The 17,709-nt window shown below is 39.6% G+C and overlaps 1 protein-coding gene across 4 annotated transcripts in view; it reads right to left on the bottom strand.

Moving 5' to 3' along the window:
- The window catches only part of ric8a (RIC8 guanine nucleotide exchange factor A), an 81,488-nt gene that overhangs the window by 48,402 nt on the left and 15,377 nt on the right, over positions 1-17,709 (bottom strand). For 2 of the 4 annotated variants that reach the window (XM_036145355.1, XM_036145352.1), the window contains exons 2-5: positions 15,952-15,999; positions 14,127-14,340; positions 10,757-10,911; positions 10,578-10,658 (exon numbers count right to left, since the gene is read on the bottom strand). In XM_036145355.1, the coding sequence (XP_036001248.1) occupies positions 10,578-10,658; positions 10,757-10,911; positions 14,127-14,340; positions 15,952-15,999 (498 nt within the window). Of the gene's footprint in view, positions 1-10,577; positions 10,659-10,756; positions 10,912-14,126; positions 14,341-15,951; positions 16,019-17,709 lie in introns of all 4 variants that reach the window. The other 2 variants (XM_036145354.1, XM_036145357.1) reach the window with 2 other exon arrangements.

The raw sequence follows: 17,709 nt of genomic DNA, 5'->3' as shown, positions 1-17,709 counted from the left end.
AACGAAGTGGAGGAGGGCAGGACGTGGGGGGATGGGCTCCGCACCTAGCGGAGACTTGCACCTAGCGGAGACTTGAGATGTTCTTGGGAGAGGGAGCGGACCACACACATACCTGGAGAAAAAAAATAAAAAATGAATAAATAAATAAAAATAAAATAAAAAAAATAAAAAAATGGAAAACTCATTCACACCATCCCTCCCTTGTGCCCCACTCACCACACACAGAGAAGAAGAAAAAAAAGACGCTGTACACACATTCCCACATAACACTCACATCCAACACTGACCAGAGGGGGGGGGTCACCCCAAATCGACTATAAGACTGCTTGTGCCCGACCCCCGGCCCCTGCCCCGGCCCCGGACCAGACGCCCCCCAACCAAGAACTTAGACACATCACGTTAAGAACCAAGAAACTAAAAAGACCAGGTTTTCTTTTGTCACCTAAAACACTAACAGAATTGTTTTTTTCTGAGTTAATTCTTTCTGATGATGGCAGATGAAGCTGCAAAGCCACCTTTGTTCCAACAGAAGACTCTGGAAAGTGAGCTCATTCAGGTCGTATGGTAAGAAGTCATGATCTAAAAAGGACGTGCAGGGATTGACAAAAGTGACCAAATTATGCTAAGTTTTAACCAATTTAGACACCAGGTAATATTGAGACCTTCTAGCGGTAGAACGGTGGCTTTAGAAATTTTTCATGTACCCCTTCCCACTGTTGCCCTCTCCACTGACTCACATTAACATTTATATCCTGTTTTCTGCCTTTTTCTTGCAAGGAAACCTGGTCATATATATATATAATTGGAATGTGCTAACGGAGAGATTTTAGTCTCTTTTTTCTTAGACATTCTCAGATGCAAGTGAGTACCAAGCGGTGCCACAGTGGTCCAGGGGACGGAGAAAAAAGGTGATGTACTTGTTTCCTGCCTAATCCTGTTTTTAATCAAATTTTGGACAAAAAATCTGTAATTTTTACAGAAGCTACATAGAGGTTTAACGGGGAATGTGATGCTATAAGGTTAAGAGAAATATGTTTTTTTTATTATTGAACAAAGAGGTTGAACTATCTGAGAAAATATTTTGCTTGAATAAATTTTTAAGGGATCAAGATCTGGGGTAAAGGTGAAGAACTTTAAGAATAGTTTGTCTTAGAGGGAACGATGTGGTTGATTTTGTTTTGAGAAAGGTTTACTGTAATTTTTGTTTTAATTTTTTTCTTTTCAACTTATGTACACTACACTACGGATGAAGATGGACAATTCTTGTATTAGACAATTTGATTTTGGACAAAATCCCTATTGGCAAAATGCTGGCAGAATTCCTTGTGGTTTCAGACACAACGATTGGAGAAAGAAGATTCATGGACAATGCTCGTCCTGGAACGATGTTGTGCTGCTGAACTCGGACATGAGGACTGAAAATGGACAACTAATGGCGGGGGCAAAGACAGAGGCATCCGATAACCTTCAATGGACCGCAACACGAAACAAAGATGAGTTGGCAGACACACCTTCTGCATTTCACGTCAGATTTTCCTTTACACAATTAAAAAACAAAACACACATTGGAAACAAACACATTGGCGGATGCGCTTAGGAGAAAATTTACAGATTAAAAGCAATCAAGATTATTAATAAATCCCTAGGATGTTAATTGTTTTAAGTCAGAGCTGTTATTAGCGAGCTATATGAAAGTCAAACGCATTCGGGAGAGAGGTTTTGGCCCGATCACCATGAGATTTGAGCCGCTGATAAGAAGGATTTTCTTTTACTTTTCTAACAAAGTTTTATTTATATCATCTAAAACATATATAGATATGTTTTGGAATTTTATTAACCCCACAAGGGTTTGAATAAGATTCAAAGAGGCACCTTTAAGATACGACAAGCTTCGCAAAACACAACGTGCACGAGAAAAAATAGGGGACACTGCTAAAAGAAATTAATTTTGCACCAAAATGTTAATTTACCTGATGAAAGCATAGAGTAGTGTAATGTTCTGTTCTGGTTTATGCTTATTATTTGGTTAGTTTAGTTCTTTCCTGTTCTGTTTAGGCTTATTTTTATTCTTAGACTTGTCCTTTTGCTCCCTTAATTATTTTCACCTGGGTTTGGTTAATTAGTCCCTCCCTGTTACTTTGTCTGCCCGCCTATTTAAACCCCTCTTAGTTTTCTGTTTGTTGTCGGGACTTCACAATCGTTCGTCGTTTCTTGCCTGGATCCGGTCTGTTTTGCCTGTTTTATCCCTTCAATAAACACCACCAAAAGGACTACTACTGCGTCTGGCTGACTCTGGGTTCATCTCCACACCAATTATTACAAGTAGCTTAAGAAATTATGCTAAACCTGAACAGGTTTGACAACTTATGAATATTGGTGATTAAAGCAACGACTGGGATACATAGAGGGGCTGTTTAAACGTAAAAAGAAGGTGGATAAGAACAATGTATGCGATTCAGACGATATGGGAAAAGTACATTTACATCAGTAACAGATAATTATGATCATGAAAAAACTAGTGGGCGAAAAAGTTGAAGTAGACTGTCTATCTTGAAGTAGGCAGAGGCTTACCTGACTCCGCAACATAGATTTGCTCCGCATATCCATCTGGAAACCTTCCGTTGAAGTAATTTTGGGAAGGGGCGAAAATACTGGTTAGCTGATTGGCCTATGTTGGTGATAGACGGGCCAAATAAACCAATCAGATTCGTCCTCGCTCTGTTACGAGCGACGACGAAAACACAACCACAAGCCAAGCTACTCTTGCTGCTGCAGGTAAAGGCTCGTTAGCTCAGCAAAGAAATACTCTGTAATTCCGATAAAACTTGCTCGATAGCCACGCTAACGCTAGTTTCATCGGCTGAAGCCGCCATGTTGTTTAGACTGAACTGTCGCGCTTCCCGTTGCGTCACACCTCAACCCGCCTCTGATTGGACGTTCGTTTGGTGAACGGCTCCAAATTTTCTTCAACGGAGAGTAGCCAGACTGATCTGCGAGTGAAACCTTGAAAGCTCGCGAGATCAGGATGGTCTCACGAGGCTAGGCAGAGGCGCAAATAAGAACCAAATAATTAGGATGCCTGTAAAATCTGCCACTCCGGCAGACATCAATAAAGCACCACAAAGATTAAGAACTTAAATGGATAAAACTGCAATATTAGAATAATGACTTATTCTACTAAATAACATGGGTAAATTAGGGATTAAAGCACCAGTGTAAATAGTTTGGAATTGTACGCAGTTACCTAAAAGGTTTAAGGAGACTTAACATCTCTCTGTTCGAACACAAAATATCACAATAGTTGTCCTTTAACTAGATGTTAAAACATCCAGAAGGGAAAAAACACATAAACAGAGTTTAGCCAACTATTACCCTTGAGGTCTTTTAGACCAGGATAATCTAACGATCGTCTTATTGCATACATAGAGAAAAGAAATGAGGTCAATTAGATTAGTTAGACGTTTGGAATCTGGTCAGGACAGCAGAAGCGACTCCTGGACACAAGATGATAGGAGGATAACAGCTTGAACATGATATCAATGCATGAAGGTTGGCTCTGAGGATCATCAGAACTGCAATGGCACCCGACAGTGAAACTCCTGCTGTGCTACAAAACATCTTGAACAGGACTATGCATGACTGCTTTGCTTCACAGGTGATGGAATTCAACTACAAGGTTTCACGAACATGACATGGAGAGGTTGGCGTTCAGGAAACGCACCTAGAACACACTCTTGGACTCTTAACAAAAGAACATTTGAAAATGGGGATTCAACAATAAGCAACTTGGGTTAAATGAGCTCTAACGGGGGACACTTAACAGGAGATAAACTGAAAGCCTGGGCTTACGACGAGAGACATTTCACAGACAGGGGGCAGTGTTGTAGTACTCGAGTCCGAGACTCAAACTCGAGTCCGAGTCATTAGCTAAATTTAGAGACTCGTGACTTGACTTGGACTTGAACACTGATGACTCAAACTTGGACTCGGACTCCTACATTCAGATCATTCTGACTCGGAAATTGAGAAAAAGACTCAACTTTTTTTTACATCATTAGGCTATAAATTTAATATGTCATTACAATATCATTTGGTGTATGATTTTAATATCTAAATGTCATACCGCGCACGTGACGTCACCATCTCATGAGCAACGCCCCTTGCCGCTAAGGTTGGGCAAACAGTGTGAGAGCGCACGTAGCAACCAGCCATTACACATGCAACAGATACAACGATATGACAGACTTTTCTGCTGTTAAACTTTCACAAAAGGGGTGTCTAGGCACCCATTTTACTGGTAGAACTGTGGAACAACATACCAACGTTCAGCTCAAACGATGGATTGTGTGTCGAGGGCTTAGAAAGACTGGAAAACGGGCCGAGTTGATAGGAAGGTACGTCGTTGTTTTTCTCCTGCTCGGCGTTCATGGCGTCATCGGCCGTTTTTTTTTTTTCTGTTTGTAGTCACCGTCCAGGAATCGGTATAAATTGTCCGGCCCGCCGAAGTGGCCAAATGCATTATCATTATCAAACGGCTGTATCTCCTCGCTGCATCGACCGATCTGCACCAGATTTGTTGTGAGTCATGGGGGAACGCTGCCGAACGCGTTTGTGGGAATCGCCCGGTGGACGGGCGAGGAAAATGCGTGACAGCATCTGCGGTGGCGGGCGGCCGGCGGTGCGCGAACCCCGTCCGCCGGCCGGCACCGCACTGGTGGCCAATAGGCCGGAGTGCGCTTGGCTGCGAGGGCCGATCGACACCGCTTGCGGCTTTAACATCCTTCATATGCGGCCTATCAGCGTACATCGAGTCGCTGTTGCACGTTCCATAACAACAATGTTTAAAAACCATGGTTAGGAGACGTCTTAAACTTGGAAAAAGCAGTAGTTTTACCGAGTAAAACCAAGGGTAACTACAGCGAAAGAGTTATTAGTGCAATGGAATGTTACTGCTTCAAGTCATACATCACACGTCACGGCATGTTCCTACAACGAACTTGGATCAATAGTGACTCGACTCGGACTTGACTCGGATGAGTAATGGACTCGACTCGGACTCGACTCGGATTTTTTTTTAATGACTTCGACTTGACTCGGACTTGAACACTGGTGACTCGAACCTGGACTCGAGGCATAGTGACTTGACTACAACACTGACAGGGGGTGTGGGACACCCAGGAATTGCTGCTGCGGTTTGAAAATGTCATTGATTTGTCACGGGTGGCGGAGTGTTTTGATGACCCAGGCACTTGGAACCAGGTTGGACCAAGGGTACAACGTCGTGTTCCCACCGGGATTACCTGTGACCTAACACTGACTGTGAACATTTTTTGTGTTTGGGTTTGCTGGGGTTGCCAAAAGGAGCATCGGAGGTGACTTTCTCTATCCTGACCAGGTTCACACTTAAAACACAAAGAACAAAATTATAGAGGCCTAAACAAATATGGACACAGAGACGTGTTCAAACAAAGAAATCCACTAATCCTCAATTTAAGGTGCAGATAATAAGGCTAAACAAAGAATTAGAAGAAGGGCAAAACTTAATGCTGATCATTTACCAACGGGTGGTCAATATTTAAGAGGGTTCAATGGAACTGAACAATTTCTTCAATAATCACAACAGACAGTGATTGATGAAACAAAAAAGCAGATCCTAGAATGGGACTTTAATCTGCTGGGACAAGACACGGTGCAAACATAAAATAAGGATTTATAGATCACTGGGTGATATATGTTAACATAAACATAACACAGATACTGAATTTGGAAAAACTGTAGAAAAAGCAACAGTAGTAATAATGGATAAATGACAATGAAAGAAAATCACTTGGAGTAATGTCTGCTTAAAGTTCTTCAAGGGTAAACTAAACACATGAGAACCGAGAACAAGATACTTGCTAAAGGGTTGATTCACTTGGGGTATTATCAATTAAACTAATGTTAGATGACTGAAACAGGTTTAAAGTCTCATAAAAAATCTATCTAGAGCAGTGTGGAGCGGTTAAATGATCAGGGGGAGATGTTAAAAGAGAAAAAAGGAGTTACTGCTCACAGCATACTACAGTTTAAAGGTTTGTTTCAAACAAGATTCAAACAGGGGGACATAAAATACAACCAGGGTTGCTTACAAAAGCTATCTGTTAAAACAAGCAGAAATGATTAAAAAATACGAAAATAATGGGGTTAGAATTGCTCTTCGCTTTGGGTGAAAGGCGTATTCAACTAGAAGTCTTTTGGTTTGATGCACGTCAAGCTGAAACTGATTCAAAGAACTACTTCCTGACTCCGCCCTGGGCTACACCCACTTCCTGATTGGCAGCCAATTACGACTTTGTGTGCGCGAGGGGCATGCACACACTTCCATTTTTTCCAGCTGAGTTTTTCAAAATAGGACAAGAAGTACATTGGGTTGCTTCTGAGTACCATCACAACAATATTCTGGAAATATATATAGTAGAGCTTTCTTTTACGAACTTAAGGGTTTTTCTGTTGGGTTTCTGAAAGATTTTAATACAATTCCTTGTTGAGACTTAGTGTGCTAAATAAGTTGAGATGAACCATGACACAGTAGCCATGAAACATATGATGATACATTTCTGATGCAGAGAATTTTCAACTGTTGGACATTGTAAGGTGAGACACACATGGGAAAAATTTTGGTAAAGAATTATAGAGAAATGCTTCTGCAGATAAAGTTGACCTTTCAGATTTCTCCTTTAATATAAGAGTAATGCAAGATCTAATGATTACAGTAAAGGAGGTTAAGCTAAGAGCACAATAATTGTGAACGGAAATATCTGGATGTGAAAGTGTTTGAAGAAGGAAAATGACAGAAGGATTGGGAGTCTTGATAAGAACACTAATTACACCTTGTTTCTGTTCTTCAACAGTAAACAAGGCCTGGGGTCCGTTCTTCGTACGTCGCTAACTCAGTTAGCAGGATTTCATTGTTGACGATTTGACATGATCTTGGATCGTTTGGTTCTTCGAAAGACATCCTGCACTTGTTGTCATAGCAACATGTGCGCTCCAGAGCAGGCTTATTTCATGTAAACAAGATTAGATCACGGCTGTATAAGCGGAGGAGATGGGAAGTCTGCCGTAGCCATGTCCATTTTTACGACTGCAACCTGTTGCGGAAGGTGCAAGAATAATTTGCTGAGTTTTTCGAATTAATCGCGTATTGCGCAATAGACAGGATCCTTTAGCGCAGCGCAACAGTGTAATTGTAGAGAGATTTTTCTTGGTGACTGTTATAAACAGACAAACACCTCATTTAACAGTGGCTTTTAAAGAGGAAAAAGTGATGTTGGAGCCATAAATCTAAAATATTTAAGTTATTTGTATGATAGTTTGCTTTTTATTTTTATCATGTTCATTAAGAAGATTTGTTCGGGCCATTTTATTGTGAAGTTTAGTTTACTTTGAAAGGCTTGTTTCCTGTCGAGCCGTATATTGTATTAGAAAAAACTATGGATGGATTATCTAGACACGGAGCAATACAGTTTTACCGTGTAAACTGTGGATGACTTGGAAAAGGAAGTGTGGTGGATGGGTGTGGTATTGATCACGTGGTGTCAGCAGTGATTGTAAGATCACCTGTTTTGCTCGCCTGAGTAGTTGTCAGTGAGTGGGTGATGGGGGATGTCTACTTTTTGCTGACCGCTTTAAGCGTTGGATGCCTTTTGTACTTTTTGCCTTTGATCACGGCTTGAACCTGTGGATTCATTTTTTTGCTTCATTGCAACTGGTGTTTTGAAGATCAACAACAATAAAAGGATCTTAACCGCAGCTTGGACTGAAGTTTTGAATAGCGAGCGCGTCAACAAGAATTCCCCTATTCAGCCGCTCGGCGACGCAGAGTTTGTTTGACTGTCGCCAATAGGAAGATTTTCGTTTTTTATGGATAAAGATTTTTTTTGTTAAAATTCCCAGTTTGCATGTGTCCTTTACTTCCCGTGTCTAAGGAATGACACTGAAATGTGGATCTCTTGACATAACAAGTGCCTTTTTAAAATAAAGTGTAATAATTAAAGGCTACCATTTTGTAGAATATTCTTGTATTTCACTTTTACTTGTCCCCATGTTCTAGTGGGTCCCGTGGAGGCTCTGATATAAAAGAACAAAGTAAATATGAAATTATTAAAATGCACAAATACATACTGTAGAAAGTGATAGAAACATCTACCTCGGACAGTATTAACGCATTAATTTTCTGCTGCTTTTTGCTGGCCCTCTCTCCTGGCTTTAACAGATTTTGAGGTGTTTTAATTAATGACTCAAATTCGGCATAACCTTCCATTAAAAGCTCGTGTTCTGCTTGGGAGAAAAACTGTGGGCGTTCTTTGGCCATGCTGAACAGCCAATAGCAGCGCTGCTGATCATTGTTTCTACTATCGACACATTTCCCCTTTTAAACAAACGCATGAACGCGCAGTTGTCTCAGATAACTCAATCCAGTGATACTAATCATAAACAACAGGTGTGTTTGAAGAACCCAATTAGCCGGATCAGGATTAGCCGGATGAAATCATCTTGGATGTGTCATTTGATCTTGGATGTTTTAAGCAACGTACGAAGAACGGACCCCTGGTGTCTAACAACCATCTTCACAAAGCATTTTACTGGGAATAAAATGCTTATTGCCCGAGCCAGGAATGAACACTAATTACCATCCAACTAAATCGTTTTTGTCCGCGAAGAGGAGCAAGAAAAGGACTTAAGAAGTTTGGGAGTAACATGCCAGAGAACTATGATTTTTTTTATTTTTTATTTTTGCAACGAAGGAGCAGTTGCCTGAGGACCCTGAGCTGACCACTTATGGGCAAATAGATTCATGTCTGCCACGTGCTCAGACTGGCCTGACGTTTTTTTACTTGCATTATTGACGTACAGACTCTTTTTTTTATCACAAAACTGATTTTTTCTCTTTTTTTCTCCTTTCTCTTTTCCACTGACTTCCATGTTTGATTTTATCTGTTATGACGTTTATACTGTGATGTTGCATTAAGTTGATCGCTATGGTTTTATGATTAAGAATGGAAACTGTCTGTTACAGACACACACACCAAGACCTACAGTTCTTGCAATCTTTTTGCTTTGTTATATAGAGAACCAGGATCTGATGGCTATCACAGATCCATAAATTACTCGGTAAGGCTAATTTTTAGATTCAATACAGGGTGTGTTCTCGCTCAGATTGTGTGGGATTCCCCTAGACTGGGCTCCATCGGTTTTTTACCATTTCTTAGACGAGATGTTTTTTTCTGCTGAAGACCCAGCCCGCCCTGTGATGCCCCCTACTGGTAGTCTTGGATTTGTGAGGTTTGAAAGTGATGGATGTTTGTCCATGGGAATGTGGAGTGGAGGACAAAGTAGGAGGTTTCCTGGGGTGGAGGTAGAGTAGACGAATTTGGCCTTGATTATTGAACAGCCTTAGCTTACCTAGTCTAAAGTAAACTTAAAATAATGTGCGCATAGGAACCTAAAACGGGCCTAGCTCAAACAGTTGAACCCTAAATTGTAGATAACATGCTTGGACTATGGTCTGGAGTAAAAAATGCTGAATTATGAAGTATTCATGCTGATTGATGCTAAGATGTTTCCATTGAGGGTTGTCTGGCCCCGTTCTTGGAACTGTTTTCGTTGTGATGTGCCTTTGGGGCACACCAACAGGGGGGGCTAACAGACAATTGGACTGTTTTTTACAAAGTGCCTTTCGGGTACACCAGCAGAGATTGTGTGACCCCAGAGACTGAGCCGCACTATCGACTGCCATGGAGATCACGGATGGATGGACTCTGGAAGCCGGAAGCTGACGTGCTTGGATTGCTTGGACTGGACGGAATGACCGACTGTTCTGGGAGAGGAACAGCCTTAGAGCTGTCGTTCCACTGGTTGATCATCTTTAGTGATGTGCTATTAAGACACATCATCAGGGGGTCTGTTAGGATATCAATGAGGTCAAGTGGAACGAACTATTTATCCCAGGACTGTCTGCCACACTTGGATAACACCGGACAACGAAGAAATGACTCATCTGTCTGATAGCGTCCCGGAGTTGACACCGTTTATCTACTAATGACGCAGTTTGGATATGTATGGCCTTTTTATGGGTGTTCACCTAAACTCCTTTATAATGTTTGAATGATGAGCAATCGGGGCTTCTTGCCGATCAAGAGCCAACCAGCGCTGGTGTGACTGTAACTGTTTCTCTGTCTTTACGTAGATAAAATATAACTAAAAGTATACTTGTCTGTTTTATGCGTCCTACATTCAAGGTAATAAGTAAGTGGGGGTCGCCTGACTGGGTAAAAAGAGCTGGGTCCACCGAGGGTGTTTCACCATAGACGGAGTACGGTGAAAACAGTAACACTCTGTAACTGAGGATGAATAAAAGTAGTCCTCAAAAATAAGACTACCCTCATAATTCTGCACAATGTGGGTATAGAAAAATGTTGGCCCCTATAAATATATCTGACACTAATTTTGCATATGTATGGGCTAAAAGCAAAACATTTTTCTAAACATTTTGAAACAAAAACTAAAATATGTATTAATTTATTTAATTGCCTTACCTGATGATTCCAGGTGGTATGATTGCACTGCTTCAGCCTCTCCGCTACACCATTAATAAGATGGAGATCAGCTGCTACGACCTGTCCTCCATTCAACAAATGAAGGAGTCACCTTTTACAAAGTACAATAAATCAAAAATTATTGAGCGTCCAAGAAATTAAAGACACCACAAGCTGACCTGTCCGATCTCATTATGGAGCAGGATGTTACAGATGGACTTGAGAGCCTCAACAATTACTTCTTGATCGGGGTTTTTTGAAGGACAGGGAGATTCCTTTAGCAGCGCACGTGAGTCTTCTGCTGCCTCTTCCCCATCCTTCCCCACAACACCCACTAGAGGAGAAAAAAGGTCAGGGAAAGAGCAAAGTTACCCTACAGTATAAAATAACTTCTGCTTTTTATAAGACTGTTTCATTTTTGCTCTTTTTTAAATTTTTAATCCAGAATCAGAATATTGTGCATGAAATCCTTGGTTGTGTATCTTTGGCACTTTAACACATGCAGTTAATCCTGGGGTTTCTTAAATGCTATCCTGGGACAAAGCCTCTGCTCCTCCACAGAGATAGTTGAGGTGGTTCAGGCATCTGATCGGGATGCATCGTGGGTGCCTCCATTTGGAGAAGAGACCCTGGGGCAGACCCAGAATTTGCTGGAAGAATTTTAATTTGCCTTTGGCCTGAGAACACGTTGAAGTCTCCAGGATGAGCTGCAAATGGTCAAGAGGAACATCTGGGTTTTACCCTAGTCCTGTTATCCCTGATCCCAGACATGTGGAGTGACAGTAAAGGATCAATGAGAAAGTTGTCTTGAAGAGAAGACTGTTGACATACTTTTAGATTTTTGGGAAAGATAATCTGGAGAAAATCCAAATCTGGACAGCAAGAGGTTGCACACTTCACAGTGGAGGCCTAAAATTCTATTTGTTAGGTAACAGTGCTAGCCATCAGCTAGGGTGTGGTAGGGTTATGTGATGACCACAAAATCATTAATTATTCTAATTATCGTGTAATGTATGTAGGTCCTCTGAGAATTTTGGGTATTCTCTCTTTACTATTCCACTGTCAAAAATAAACAATCTGGCTAACTCATAATAGATGTTAGTAAGTATATATGTGCATGGCTGTATTTTCATGTTGACCTTGTGACAAACTGGTCACCTTTCAAAGATGTGCTTCACCTTTTATCCACTGACCAACTGACTGACCAGCTAGTAATGTCTTAAGGTGCAGGCAGAGCAGTTTAACCAGGCTGTCATGGACCATACAAACCTGTTGAATTCTTTGGAGCCTTTCTGTTCTAACTTTGCTGCTATGTTTAGAATGACAATCCTGTTGATAATGCAGAGGCCATGGATTCAAATGTTAGACAGGTGACTTCACATACAATAATAATAATAATAATAATAATAATAATAATAATAATAATTGGGTCCCTGATAAATAACATTTTAATAGTTTTGTAGAGGATAAAGTTTAATTCTCAAATGACCCAAGGGTCAAGTTGAGCTGAAACCCAGTTATTGAAAGATCAACAAATAAGGATTAACAACTAACATTCTTCCTTGCTGTACAATGATAGGAGATTCACAGTGGAAAGATACGTCATTGCTGATGTCTCTCTGCAGTGTGTTGACACACTTGAATGTTTTAGATGATCCAACTGATAAAACGTCTGCTTTTATTAAAATGCTTTTATATAATAATTATAAGCACATTCTTTGACCGAGTAAGTTTTGCCTTTTGGCATTGTTAATTTAAAACCAAAAATAACAGAATAATAAAGTTCATTAGAGAGTGGCCCTCAGTTTAAGATCTGGTCAAGCTGTTGTCATACTGTGTCTATTTTTACGGTCATATTAAAAAGCTTACAATTTGTAGATCTGTATGTGAGGAAATTAATGGGATTTGGTGGAACATCAAATACTGTCATATCTTTGAAGAATGTGTGTTGTTTTGGTTGTAAAAATACAGCCTTGCCTTTTTGTTTGTCCAGTAAATACAGCAGCTACTACAGTTAAAAAGGGTCCCTGGGGATTCCTGCTACATGGCACAACAGCACCATCTGCTGTTTGGTCTGCACCCACAGTCAGTAGTACCAGAAGGAATGGATTCTTATAGCCTCGTGAGACCATCCTGATCTCGCGAGCTTTCAAGGTTTCACTCGCAGATCAGTCTGGCTACTTTCCGTTAAAGAAAATTTGGAGCCGTTCACCAAACGAACGTCCAATCAGCGTTGGCTTTGAGGCGGGTTGAGGTGTGACGCAACGAGAAGCGCAACAGTTCAGTCTAAAGAACATGGTGGCTTCAGCTGATGAAACTAGCGTTAGCGTGGCTACCGAGCAAGTTTTATCTGAATTACAGAGTATTTCTTTGCTGAGCTAACAAACCTTTACCTGCAGCAGCAAGAGTAGCTTGGCTTGTGGTTGTGTTTTCGTCGTAAGAGCGACGACGAAGCATGTTGACGAGTACGTCATATGCTTCGTTGATCTGATTGGTTTATTTGGCCCGTCTATCACCAACATACGTAACTGTATTATTTATGGCTTGATATAATTTCCACCATATTTTCAGCTTGTCTATTTTATGTCTCTATATTTTATTGATGAGGAGATACATGGCTAGCCATAAGTAATGTGCCATCTTTCTAGAGATTTAGCATGTATTTAGTTTCATCTTTTGTTTTGACTGTAGGAATGTGTCAGGCTAAAAACCTCTTCATACCTTTGTTAATAATATTATAAAGTTTGTAAAATGTGACAATGTTGAAAATTTCAAGTTATTAAGAACCATTGTTATAAAATGTATTTAACTGTTGTAAATTGTAAAAGGGATTCTGGGTAATTTTTAGAACAATGGCTTCAATTCATTAAGAAAGAAAACAATAAAGTTACATTTCTGACCCATTTTGTTGGGATGGGTTTTGTTGGGATTCTTCAAGAAAGAACATTTCAGAACCACTGCATTAATCTCACGCAAAATTTCTTAATGCAACGTATAAAATATTCAGAACGCTTTATTTTAAATAAAAAGTTAACAAAAAATTATAAAGTTAAAACAGACCCTGTATCTTGGTCTGGTTAAAATACAAGGTGAGTCTATAGTCTGACAGAGAAGAAAAGAGACATTAATTCAGCAGATCTGTTTTTAACAACTGTTTTAGCTATTTGTATTTGTTATTTGTCAAATGTAAAGGTGATTTATTTCATGAGTGTGTGAACCCATCACATACAGTCAAACTAAATTTGGTCTTTCGGTGTTTAACAGTCTCCTCTGGTTCAGAATCAGAATCAGAATCAGAAATACCTTAATAATCCCAGAGGGAAATTGCTGGGGCATTGGTTTTAAATGTATTGCTGTATTTTCTGTGAATGAAATTATTTATTGGTGGAGAGGCAAGTTCCTTTGAAACCCATAAAACAAGACCAAAATCCATCTAGGAGCAATGAGTTTTACTACCAACTACATTTACTAAACATTTTCTACTAAGGCAGGGTATCTTTCTGCCCCAATGAAACACAGGGCAGGCTACCGCTAGATACCAATAATTACCTTTGCTCTCCTCAAATGGACCCTGGGCAGGTTTGGCCAGATGGACATTGGCAATGCCAGCATAGCGGGCAAGTGTGAGCATTGCTGAGTGGCTGATGAATGGATCCAAACAATGTTTGTCTCTGGTCAAGATTCGAATCGTCTCTAGACATGCCAGCAGACAGGAAGGTTGCAGCTCCCTGCAGAGGAAACCGAGCAACAGTTCCCCAAGATGCTGTTTTACAAAAGCAATAAATAAAATTGGATGTTAGAAGCAGCAATTGTCCACAAAGATTTCATTCTTGTAGTTCAAAAGCAAATAAGGAAATAAAATCTCCCTTTAACAAAATAGAAATTCAAACAAATCAAAACGTTCAAAAAGGAATAAAAACTATAAAAAAAAAATTATAGCGCAGCGAAAAAATATTTGGCCCCTTACAGATGGATTTAAGTTTTCAGTTCTTTTAATCACACTAACCTGATCACACACTATATTTTCAAAATATTTTTTCTCAAATTAATAATTCCGTTTATATGATAGTACCTGTTCTAATATAAACTTTAAAAAGTAATAAACCACAATGACTATTATTTTCATAACCTGACATTAAGTTTAAGTCAGGCTTCAGAGTTCATCACAGCACTGAAACAGCTCTGGTGAAGGTCACTAATGATATTCTCATGGCCTCAGACAATGCACTTGCATCTGTAATTGTCCTGTTAGATCTCAGTGCTGCATTTGATTCAGTTGATCACAATATTCTCCTAGAAAGGCTTGAACATACTTTGGGGATTAAGGGACAGCCACCGCTGGTTTAAATTGTATCTATCTGACAGATTCCAATAATAATGAATCTTCTTCAAACTTTAGTATCACTTGTGGAGTACAGTTCAGTCTTTTGGCCACTTCTCATATATATATATATATATATATATATATATATATATATATATATATATATATATATATATATATATATATATATATATATATATATATATATGTAGTTGTGCTTTTTTTTAAGATAACGAACCTTCGGAACAGGTTCTAGCTTGTCTCGGTACAGTCAATTGCATTTATCATTTGTACAGTGCATTTTAACTTGACAGCCACCGCTGGTTTAAATTGTATCTATCTGACAGATTCCAATAATAATGAATCTTCTTCAAACTTTAGTATCACTTGTGGAGTACAGTTCAGTCTTTTGGCCAATTCTCATATATATATATATATATATATATATATATATATATATATATATATATATATATATATATATATATATATATATATATATATATGTAGTTGTGCTTTTTTTTTAAGATAACGAACCTTCGGAACAGGTTCTAGCTTGTCTCGGTACAGTCAATTGCATTTATCATTTGTACAGTGCATTTTAACTTGATCTATTATACTTGATTTATTGGACTGTTTCTCTTCAGCATCCTGCCTTGTTTATATAGGCATCAGGCAAGCCTTAACTTTGCATCCAAGTTGACCCATAAAAATGCTTGCGCTTGCTACACACAAACCAATACAAATGCTGTTGCTAATGGCCACGCAGACCAATAGAAACTTGTCTCCGCTCCACACTTCAAAGGAAGCTCTCTATATGGATCGAATGATTTGGTGTGTTTCAGCTTTTAGTCCCATGACCTTGTTTAGTAGCTCTGCAGCAAATGTTGTGATGTAATTGTTCAGAAAACATAATAGAGGACAGAGAAAACTGAATATGAAAAAAAAATTAGAATATAAAGATATCGACACAATACCTGGACAGAATACCTTCAACATTTCTGAACTTTTTGAACATACAATAATCTGTATTGAAAATGGTATAAGTACCTCTCTTTCCTTTGCCTCTTCTCTGTTGAATGTGAAGCACTGGCTCATCTGCAAAAAAGAAATAGAGCTGAAGGCACAAAGAACAATTAACCACAGATGAAGGAACAAGATTAACAAAAAAAAAAGATGGCAAATGACAACAGAATTTAACCAGAGGCTCCAATATCCCCTTGAGCTTTAAATATTATTTTTAACTGGTCATGTGCTGCATATTTGAATTAAAAGGTATTGTTTTTCTCCTTTTGTTTTACTGAAGATAATGATGCTTCACTGATTGGTTATGTAATTGGCTGCTATCTTTCCCCTATTTAACCTGAATATTGAATTTTTATCTGAATATGCCATATTGTCAATAATTGCACAATATGTTCGTTTTTTGCCTTTCTTATAATATCATTCTGTATTGCTTTAGAAGTTAACTTTAAATGATCTTGTTAGTCATACAAAACTACTGTATAATTTTGGCTATGTGTTTTTGCCACTGTCGCATCTGAATTTCCTCATTCTGGGACAATAAAGGTAATCTTAAATCCTATCTTATTATTTTCTTCCAGGTCTTGGTTTACAAACTAGGGTTACTTTGTTTAATTTCACAACTATAAACGAGAGCAAACCTTTATCAAGTCCGACGACCCAAAATTGCGTTAGCCATTCACCCATTCGAAAACCTTCACACCTTAGCTATGTTTGTAGCCACAGCTGCCCTGAGGCAGACTGACAGAAGCAAGGCTGCCATACACAGGCGCTAACGGACCCTCTGACCACAGCCAGCAGGCAATGCGAGTGAAGTGTCTTACCTGAGGACACAATGATCACTAACCCGGCAGTTACAGAATGACCTCAATGGTGGTGGAAGAGTTAGGGAAATAATTTATGTGGCTCCGCAAAGCTCCATTCTTGGGCCCATTTCTACGCAATAACTGCATTCTCCCTCTAGCTCAGGTTATATTCAACTCAAAAATACTTTATTAATCCCAAAGGAAGATTAAATGTTGTTGTAACTCATTATCAGGGTTTCTTCAGCGAGTTAGATGCTGATGGCTGTGGGCTGGAAGCATCTCCTGTAGCGGTCTGTCTTACAGCTGATCTGGAGTAGCCTCTGACTGAAGACACTGTTGTTTTACAACAGTCTGATTAAGAAGATGCTCAGGGTGGTCTGTAATGTTCTTCATTTTAGAATTCTTCTTTGTAAAACCCTCTCCGGAGGTTGTAAAGAAGTCCCATGAACAGAGCTGACCTTCTTTATTAGCTTGTTGACCTTCTTGTCAAGTGGATGCTCGTCACTTCCTGTTTGCGGTAAGGCGTATTGTGTCACTTCCTGTTTCACAGTGTAAACTACAGTCTGTTGTCCAGAATCTCTCGCTTTTATCTTTAATCTCTTTGCTGTAACATCTGTTTCTAACACATAAGCACTTTTAAAACATTCTCTGTAGCTGCACATCGCGCTTGGGAACTCCTTGTGTTTCACGCGGTTTGCTTTTGTTGGCGTGGTAAAAGGGCGCTAGCCTAGCTTTAGCCTAGCTTAGCTTTAGCTCCACAATGGCTTTCCCCCTTACTCTCTCCTCCACTTCTCCGTCTCTGTCTAAGTCTCCCCTTATCTCCTGCTCTCTGTGTCAAATGTTTAGTTATTCCTCTGCCTCCTTTAGTGATAATGGTACTTGTAATAAATGTGGCGTGTTTGTAGCTTTGGAGGCGAGGGTGTCAGAATTGGAGACCCTGCTCCGTGCTATGGAAAAACCAGCTGATAGCCGTCCCTTT

Source organism: Fundulus heteroclitus, chromosome 2 (assembly GCF_011125445.2).
Source record: "Fundulus heteroclitus isolate FHET01 chromosome 2, MU-UCD_Fhet_4.1, whole genome shotgun sequence".
In the NCBI taxonomy this organism is placed as follows: Eukaryota; Metazoa; Chordata; class Actinopteri; order Cyprinodontiformes; family Fundulidae; genus Fundulus; species Fundulus heteroclitus.
The sequence above is the reverse complement of the archived record's forward strand: the minus strand, read 5'-3'. Positions and strand labels throughout refer to the sequence as shown.